The sequence below is a fragment of the Lottia gigantea genome, assembly GCF_000327385.1.
Source record: "Lottia gigantea unplaced genomic scaffold LOTGIsca_50, whole genome shotgun sequence".
NCBI classification, from domain to species: Eukaryota; Metazoa; Mollusca; class Gastropoda; family Lottiidae; genus Lottia; species Lottia gigantea.
Window position 1 is genome coordinate 479,915 of NW_008709716.1, and position 10,187 is coordinate 490,101.

Genomic DNA, 10,187 nt, shown 5'->3' on the forward strand with positions numbered 1-10,187 from the left:
TCCTACATAACATGCTTTGATTGGTTATAAATAACGAAATTTGAACTGGACTGCGGAAAAAACCTTTTTGATTACAATGGAGACGAAATATATCAGAAAAAAGGAACTAAATTCAAATAGCTCATAATTATAGTCGCATCTTGTTACAGGTTTAGTATACATGTATATATAGTAATAATTTCAGGAGTATTATTAGGCGAAGTGTATCCTGATTAAAATTCAAAAAACGATGAAGTTGATCTTGAAGAATAAAGATATTATTGACATCTGCGTAGACATCGGAATAAAATGATATGCAGATAATACGGTGTCTGATTACGCTTCGCCCGAGTGTTCTCCCTCAGATGCTGGAAGCTTCATGAATGATGTGTCATTCCTTAAAGTAGCGTTACGACTTAGTAGTTCCAACTGGTGATGATACTGACTCACAATCGATAGAAATTAAGTTACTCAATGAGTTAAAGGGACAGATGCCATTTTGGGAGTCTTGAATATATGTAAATAGGTTAATCTTCAGAATAGCATCATTCTTTAATTAGACTTCAAACTAGGAATTTTACTCACTATTTCTATATGTCTTTTCTATATATCACAGCGTGTCTTTAACATTCAAACACGGATAATTATGGACACGCATGGACTTGAAGGCTCAAATGACTGCGGTGAGCTGTGAACACTATTACTGATTGGCTTAGCTAGAAAATCCCCGTTTCTGAAACTAAGATATGATTGGTAAAAAAATGGCGCATCTGTCCCTTTAAAGAAAATTCTTCGCGACATAGTTCGTGGCAGCCTGTTAAAGTAATAAAATAGCGATGCAATCGTGATACGCCAACATTTGTAGGCTTATGGCAGCTAATTTGTCCGGGAGATTGACAAGAGTTATCAGTAAATAAATGTTTCTGAGAGTGAAATTTTCATATTTCATGGGTTTTATTTATAGCTTTTTTTTTTTATTTAAGTGGGATTAATCTAACATCTCAAGTTTCATATAATCCATGTAGAATTGAATCTTTTGAGTGGCAGCAAGTTGCAAATCTTTGTGTTAAGACAGTTATATATTTACGGACAGACAGACAGACAGACAGACGGACAGACAGACAGACGGACGGACGGACAGGGGCGACGGCTATATAGGATTTATCCTTGGGTGGTTACAAACACTCACACCAACTTTCGTCAAAATCCATCAAGAAACCAGCTCTCTATCGCGTCCACAAACAATTCAAGAACAAGGGCAATAACTCATTGTAAATATTTTTTCGATTCATCTGCTTTTCAATAAGGTTCATCCGTGGGTGCTTACAAAGACTCACACGAAGTTTCGTCAAAATCCATCAAGAAACCAGCTCTCTATCGTGTCCACAAACAATTCAAGAACAAGGGCAATAACTCATAATAAATATTTTTCGATTCGTCTGATTTTAAATAGGGTTCATCCTTGGGTGATTACGAACACCCACACCAAGTCTCGTCAAAATCCATCAAGAAACCAGCTCTCTATTGTGTCCACAAACTATTCAAGAACAAGGGCAATAACTCATAGTAAATATCGTTCGATTCGTCTGATTTTCAATAGGGTTCATCCTTGGGTGAAACACTCACAACAAGTTTCGTCAAATCCATCAAGAAACCAGCTCCCTATAGTGTCCACAATCAATTCAAGAACAACGGCAATAACTTAGACAGTCAGGCAGGCAGGCAGGCAGACGTGTGGGCGTATAAAAACAATAAATAATGAAATAGGGGGCGCAACTCGCGCCTGCAAGACTCAGCCAGTTCATCAAACAGTGAGCTTAACTTACTTGTATTAGTAAGTAAGAAATTACCAATTCTGGTCAGGTGATTATTAGCTTTTACCGCTCTACATTGAAATACTTATAGGACTACAGAATTCGTATGTATATAAATATGTATCTTGAAGTATCTCATAATAATAGCACTTAGTTACTTAACAAAATCAAATCTGAAGTATCTCTCTGGTGAGAGACATGAGGGCAATATACTTTCACATTGAATGTGGAAAGAGTCTTAAGAGTTCAAAGATTTAAACATAAAAAGAAGGATTGAAAGTTCAGGAATGACATTGCGTGATATGAAATCATATTTAATGTCAAAAATTATTTATTCATCATCATAAGGTTATGAAAATTACACAGAAAAAAGGAAAAAAACGCCTAATATTCATCATTCTCTTTTCCATAACTTTACACAAAACAATGACATTTATTATCCTTTATTGTCATATTCTAAAGATTTTTCTTATAAATTTTCTTACAAATATTAAGATAAATTCAATATTTATAGTCCAATTCAGTAGTAAAATGACACAAAAAGATATAAAAAACTAGAAAAATGGAACTTATGACATATCAAATAAAGGACATGCAAGTATGAATTATTTTGTTATCCAACAGATCAAATAACTTTCTGACTAATTATTTACTACAAAGATTATAAAATAAGCAGAACAATAGTTTAAAAGAAAATAAAATGGAACAAATTGTAAGAAATAATAATGACTGGGTTAGAAGAAGTATCGCGCAAAGCTTAAATTTGAGATTTGGAAAAGAAATTATTATAGTACTGTGTTTCACAATACTTACAAAATGCTCTCACTTGATCTTCATATTTTTTTTATTAGTCATAAGAAATTTGGATGAAAAAATCTTTGCTTTACAATTATATAGGCCTATTCCTACTCAATTTATTACAATCGGCTAAAAATTATAGATTCTAGAGTGTTTATGAAGAAATGTAATCATGGACAGACTTTGATGCCTTCAATATCCTCCACTAAGAGAAATGTGGATGTATAAAAACCATGAATTATGTAGTTAAAAGATAGTGGACCACAGCCGTATACGCCCACCGCGGCATGCGGATGGTAATATTCAAGATTTTGATGCATGGGCAATAACTCTGCTTCTAACGGTCAAAAATAGCTCAAATTCGAACTTGATCTTCATTCTATGAATATGTATACACATACCGAATTTCAATTCCATCAAAAAATCTAGTTTTTAGAGCGTTTACAAGCAAATGTTGACGGACGGACCTTTGTTTCATGAATATGTATGCACATACCGAATTTCATTTGATTCCTTCAAATAGCATATTCAAGATTTAGGGGCAAGGGCAATAACTCTGCTTCCAACGGTCGAAAATAGCTCAAATTTGATCTTCAAATCTACGTGCACTTAAAGAGATGGGGCGTATAAAAATCATTTACGATACAATGTAAGACTATACTGACAATTTGTCAATTAAACAAATAACAGGGCCACAAAATGACCTATAGATGAAACATTAGATATTTCCACTAACTTCATGAGATTCTGCAGCTCATTCTGCCTTCATTGATTCTTACTTATCACTGACTGGGTTTGTCAATTGTTGTTTATTAAGTGATTCAAAATAAAAACCAAGATTTTCCAAATGACTTACACTTATTTTCTATCATAATTTGTAATCTAAGTATAAATTTCTATTAATATGTGATATGTTTAAATCTGCTATTGGTGATATCTGCCCCTCAACTATCGGAAAAGTCTTTAAATCCTTTGCATAATTATCTGAAATAAAAACCATTAATTGTACATATCAATCAGTCATTCTATTCAGTAAAAGTTCATTCTATAACTGTTGTTACAGCTTAAGCCTCAGATCTTAGCTGTCAAACCTTTAAAGTTTTTCACTAACAGATACCCCTGCTGTAATCATTACTGACCGTTACTAACGATTGGACCATAAATTATTTCACAATTCTTATTATTTTGAAGGCATTAATTCAGCCGCTTGCATTTAATAAAAATTAAAATAATGAAATGTATAGACAACAAGGATTAAAATAAGCCATCAGCTTGCCTTTAACCATAATCAATATCATACCTGTAATTGTATCTAAAGAATTCAATGGAGCTGATTTAAAATAGGACAATATCATATATATAGGAAATGCCAGTAAAAACCCCAAAAATAATGTAAAAGGAAAAGTAATAGCCCAGTGTCTGAAAAGTAAAACAAATCAATGTCAAAATTAGATTAAAATTTTGTTTGCTTTTTTAAGCTAATTTCATTTGAATTAAACAAGTTTAAGTCATCCTTAGTCTCATACTCTAGAGAAAACACTCATTTTTTCTATGACTTGTCATGTCAAATTTATACCATATGTGTATTCTTGACGTCATACAAGATTAATGTTTGGTGTCAACAGTTAACTTTATTTATGTTCAAGTAAGTTCATGATAAATATTCATGAAGTACTTACTTATTAGGATAATAGGTGAACCCAGCAGCTCGTAACAACTCATCTGGTAAAAATGCCCACAAAACATATATCACTGTAAAGCAAGAAGTAGGTTTAGGCCATGGCATAAAAATTATATAAAAAGGATGTTATTTTGATTTAAGTAAGCCTAAGTAAGACACTTCCACAGAACTTTAGAAGTTGCCAAAATTTTTTAACAAAATCAAATATTGTGTTCAGACAGCTTAATTATCAACCGTTCTTTAAGCCTGGTTTACTGTTTAGTGGTGAGCATTCAGACGGACATTAAAGTTAAATCAGCTTCAATGTTAACTCGGAAGATATCCGGAAGTTCAGAGGTCATAATACCATTACGCATGTGCATTATGACATAGTTAATAATGGCGGGAATTTGTTTTGGCAAATGCGCATGCAAAGACATGACATTCTGGTTTAATGTTAACAAGGAGCTAACTTAACGTTTCAAGCCAGGTTTTGAGCCACTTCCAAGTAAATGCAAGTTAAGGTAGCTTAAGTTTATCCGGTTGCTTTCAGACAACTAAAAAGATAGCTTGCCAGGCAAAGTAATATACGCCCACTGGCAGCTTTGATTTTAAATAAAAATATTTGGCAGTACAGTTTTCAATAGGTTTCATCGTTATGTGACAACAAACACTCACACAAAGTTTCATCAAAATCTGTCAATAATTGAACCTTCTAGAGTGTTTAGGTGCTAAAAATTGAACGCATTTTCAAGAACAAGGGCAAAAACTCATATCAATTAATTTCGATTATTCTGATATTCAATAGGGTTCATCCTTGGATGATTACTAACACTCATACCAAGTTTCATCTAAATCCATCAAGATTTGTGCCTTCTGGAGAGTTTACGAGCTAAAAATTGTTTTCAAGAACAAGGGCAATAACTCATACTGAATATTTTTCAATTCTTATGATTTTCGATAGGGTTTAGATTACAAACACTCACACCAAGTTTCATCAAAATCCGTCTGGAATTTTGCCTTCTAGAGTGTTTACAGGTTAAAATTGAACACGTTTTCAAGAAACAAGGGCAATAACTCATACAAATCATTTTTTGATCTTTTTGATTTTAAATATGGTTCATCCTCGGGTGATAACAAACATTCACAACAAGTTTCATCATTTCATGTGGGCGTATAAAAATGGGCTTGAAGAACAGTTGGTTACATTAGTATCTATTTTTTAGATAAAATCTTAGAAATAAAAATCATGTTGCTACTTTCAATTTCACATATCCATGATATCTTGCTGAAGATTGAGATTTTGACAGTATGAGCTCATGTATTATTAGAAATAACAACAATAATTCCCCTCCCCATACCTTTTAGCCTTAAAGAAAAAAAGTTTCTTACAGAAAGCTAAATGAGCTGACAGATACAGGACAAATCCATAAATTGCTCTTTTTGGAGTTGGTGATGGGGAATTTTGATTTGTCATAGCAAACTTATTGTTTCCTTTCCTTCACGTCTTACTGTCATCAGAAATGTTGTACACTGAAAAGTATAAAGAAATTACATTTAAGTAAATACAAATGTAGGGTACCTTGTCTATCTTGATCAGAATAAAAAATGAGAAGGTTCTTATCTTTATCCATATTGCTCAAATGATTAATTTCTTTATTGACATCTTTGTTCGGAATGCCTATGAAGTATTTCAGCTAGTTGTCTGTTATTGTTTCTATCATAGGTGGTGGAGCCAATAATGGTCAACCAAATTGTCAAAGGAGGCAACAGCACTCGGCTGTGTTCATTAAAAGGACACATGCTCCATTCTTTGTGACCAATCATACTTCAGTCTCAGAAACAGAATTTTTTTTTACATAAATCAATCAGTAATAGTGTTCACAGCCCAACTTCTATATTTGAGGCTTCAAATCATGAGTATCCAGAATTAACCGTGTTTGAATTTTAAAATGACGACTCGTCATTTTCAGATACTCTGTGACATAGAAAATACCTATATGGTCGTGCTAACCTATTTTGCGTACCTCTCCGGAAATGATTAATAATTTACATGTGCGACCTCGAGTAACCGCCGCATTTGCTTGTTTTAATAAACATGGGTTGTCTGCATACTAGTAGAATGAATCCAGTAGTTTCAAGCAAGGTAAAATATATTAATGTATACTTTGACATAAACAAGATGGCGGATTTCAGTTATTACCAAATATCACAATTTTTTAACAGCCGAATTTCCTTATAATCCCGGAGCTGTAATCAGAATTCCAAGTGTTGTCTGCTACAATATATTCCAGCAAACGACGTCACATGACAAACTAGCGGATTCCGTGTCAGCAGAAAAATTCAATGGAACACAATGTGGGCCGTATTCTTAAGTTGTTACAATGACTTTTCAGCAATATATCACTTTTACGTTTTACTTATCTAAGTTTGTAAGTCAAATGTTTTCATTAGTTATAATGAATTGATATTAAAGATAAATACTAAGAGAAGTTAATTATACCACTGGGTATCCATACCACATGTTTTTCTCTTCTTATTTATAGATCAAACTTTGTACACGAAAATAGGTGACGCATTGTTGTCGAGTTGGTTACTCATGAAATATGTGCAAAAGCAAGGTTGGCAAGTTTTGTCCAGAGTGGTGTTTTGACTGGTTAAAATCATCCTGTCCAAAATCCCTTGAGTGGACAAAAGTGGTCAAAACTAACTAAAGCAACACTTTTTTTTCTTTAATCCAATGTATTTCATCATACACAATAATTTCCAAATTATAATTGTTATATATACATTATGTACATACAGATAGTATAATGAAAATAATATTAAGACATACATAGTTAAATTACATATAGATACTAAGATAGCTTGCCAGACAAGGTAATATACACCTGCTGGTAGCTTTGAATTTGAATAAAAATATTTGGCAGTACAGTTACAATCACCAGGATCAAAATCTGTCAAGAAGTTGTGCCTTCTAGAGCATTTCCAAGAACAACGGCAATAATTCATACTAAATCAGTCAAGAATTGTGCCTTCTAGAGTGTTTTTTCCGCTTTGGGTTTTAACTAGTTTTGTCTGCTGGCCGGTCAAAACCCAGTTTTGTCCCACCAAAACTCAAACCTGAGCCAAAGTGGGGGATTCATACAGAAAATCGAAACAAACCACTTCTAATTATTTCATAGAATATCTGAGGAAACTTTTGAGACAAATATAAGAAATTCTGTTTTATAAATCTGACAAAATTCGGTGTTGAAAATAGGTTACACTACTGTCAATTCAGTTTTGTGACTAAAAATAATATGATTCTTGATTTTATAAGGTAGCATCGACGTGTGACGTGTTTGACGTGTTGACTGACGTACTGACGTGTGATGGAGAAACAATTGAAAAAAATGGCACACCTGTCCCTTAAAGAACTAAATAATAAGACATTTAAAACTGTTGAAGGGGTCCAACCAGCCAGCCACCCACCTGTAAGTCTTTCTCTGCTGATTCATTGGACTTATAAGTTGAGGTAGTTCTACAACTATCAATTATTGGATAAGTTATGACACCTATCCAACCACTACCAGCCCAGCTGTGCTGCGTAGAATGGTCAGAGTTTCTCGGAATAGGGCCTGGACAGCTGATTTTCGATGCAATGGAATATCAAAGATGAGCTGAAGAGGCCCGCCTAAGATTATAAATCTAATTTCACTAATCACTACAAGACCTAATTAATAGATGAAGTAGAATAACAAACAAATACTGAATACTGAATCAGTATAAAGAGCTGTGTCCCCTGCATAGAGTTATATATATATATATAATATAACTCTATATTAGTCTATGGTCCCTGCCAGATATAAGTTAAACTTTGCGTTATTCAAAAATCGTTTCATCATTTCACAATCTAAGAATATTGAAAATTGAAACAAATTCGAAGGTAAGAATAGATAAAATATTAGTTTCTTGATGATTGAATCGTTCATATTTGTCATTGGACTTTAAGATATGAAAGATAAACTATTAAACATGAATAAAATTTCATTTTCTCATAGTTTACGTTACACCGAGTACAATTGATCTGAACCGGATGTAAACAAATGTTTCACAATGGCGAGCATTTTAACAGGTCGGTCTTGGAGAGAATTTCAAGAGCGATATGTACATTTACCTGCTGCTTTCGATCGTGAACATGAAGCACACCAAACCAGTTTACCCATTTGCATAAATATAAAATCTTTAGAAGGCGTATCTCCACCGGTAGGTCTTTTCAATAAATAAAACAACATACTAGTCAAGCAGTAGAACATTCAACTGACATTAATTGTAGACAAGTCTGAACAAGAAGGGTACTACAATTATTGTTTGATATTGATCATTTGTTAAAGTAGCATGCAACCCACTCTTCATCATATTTGGAAAAGCAACAATAAAACTATCATCAAAAAATTTGGTGAAAAATTATGAATCTCTTTATTTGGCGGAAAAGACCATCTTGGCAATCAGCACCTGACCTGAACAGGAAAAAGGAGAATCTCATCAATGGTCACAGGTCTAATTTTGTGCGTTCCCAATTTTGTGCATCTGCGGAAATGATAAATGATTGACATGTATGTGCTACTTGCATGACATCCGCATTGGCATGTTTTAATAAAAATGGGTTATATCTACAACGTCGACCTGCAGAATTTTTCCTGTCGTTTCTTAGCAATGTCAAATATCTGGATTTCAGTTATTACCAAATGTCACAATTTCTTATCGGCCATATTTCCTTTTTTTCAAATCATTGTTTCATTTCTCAATTTATTTATAGATCAAACATTTTACACAAAATAGGTGACACATTTTGTAGCCGTTGTCAAGTTGGTTACTCAGAATTTTTCCTGTCGTTTCAAAGCAATGTCAAATTTATTATCTCTTTCTGATATATACAAAATGGTGGATTTCAGTTATTACCAAATGTCACCATTTCTTATCGGCCATATTTCCTTAAAATCCCCAGCTGTACTCAGATTTCCAAGTGTCTTCTGAACTGCTAGAATATATTCCAGTGAACAAAGTCATGTGACAAAGTAGTGTATTCTATGTCAGCACAATTTTAGCAATGAATTACTCCCACGTTTTTACTTATGATAGTTAATTTTTTTTTTTCAAATCATTGTTTCATTTCTCAATTTATTTATAGATCAAACATTTTACACAAAAATAGGTGACGCATTTCGTAGCTGTTGTCAAGTTGGTTACTCATGAAATATGGGTAAAACTGAGGCATTCATAAAGAAACTTGGAACAGACCAATTTTAATTATTTTATAGAATATCTGAAGAAATATCTAAGATATAAAAAAAAAAAAATCTGTTTTTTTAATTTTGATGAAATTCGGTGTTGAATCCTTATATGCACGAATATAGGTTACACCACTGTACTGGTAATTCTATTGCCATGTAAGCCATTTTTCATGAAGTTGGTCAATCTCTTTATATCATACTTTGTTCTTTCTTTGTCAATGTCGATGTCAATGGACAAATGTGGGGCAAGGATGTTAGAATCCCCTTACCAGAGTTACTTCCCTTTGAGACCACAATAGTCACCAGACACTTAAATAGACTTAACCTGGACCCCTGTTATGTGCCAAGCTTTAGATAGAATGGCAGTCATTGGCAATATGCAAATGACAATTTTTTTAATTTCAATGGTATATATTTCACCGATGGCAAAGGAGGAATTTTACTGAAGAGTGGGTCATTTTCAAGTGATATTTTATGGAGGGAAGTCATTAAGTGTATGGTTATGAAATATTTATTTAGACCCAAAGTCAGATGAGTGCCATTGACATGCAATAGAAAATTCGATGTTGAATTTCTTTTGTGATGACAAGACACAATTCAGCAATCTCAGTTGTCATGCGTGTAAAAATATAAGAAATAGAATTCAAAAATTGCACACAC

General features: G+C 33.2%; 1 protein-coding gene across 1 annotated transcript; it reads right to left on the minus strand.

Annotated features, from left to right (window-relative positions):
* Positions 1-3,434: 3,434 nt before the first annotated feature.
* LOTGIDRAFT_193093 (hypothetical protein) lies at positions 3,435-8,090 on the minus strand. The gene is made up of 5 exons (XM_009062215.1): positions 7,726-8,090; positions 5,644-5,784; positions 4,271-4,343; positions 3,892-4,010; positions 3,435-3,575 (listed from the first exon to the last, which is right to left on the minus strand). Exons 2-5 carry the CDS (start codon positions 5,726-5,728, stop codon positions 3,460-3,462), a joined length of 393 nt encoding a protein of 130 aa, XP_009060463.1. The 5' UTR covers positions 5,729-5,784; positions 7,726-8,090; the 3' UTR covers positions 3,435-3,459.
* Positions 8,091-10,187: the final 2,097 nt, after the last annotated feature.

What these genes read in the sequence shown, in the direction of transcription:
- LOTGIDRAFT_193093 (XM_009062215.1), bottom strand. Translation starts at nt 5,728, where the DNA reads ATGACAAATCAAAATTCCCCATCACCAACTCCAAAAAGAGCAATTTAT. An exon ending in GTCAGCTCATTTAGCTTTCT is followed by an intron (nt 4,344 to 5,643) that starts GTAAGAAACTTT and finishes CTTGCTTTACAG; the next exon opens with TGATATATGTTTTGTGGGCA. An exon ending in TTCTTTAGATACAATTACAG is followed by an intron (nt 3,576 to 3,891) that starts GTATGATATTGA and finishes TTTTTATTTCAG; the next exon opens with ATAATTATGCAAAGGATTTA.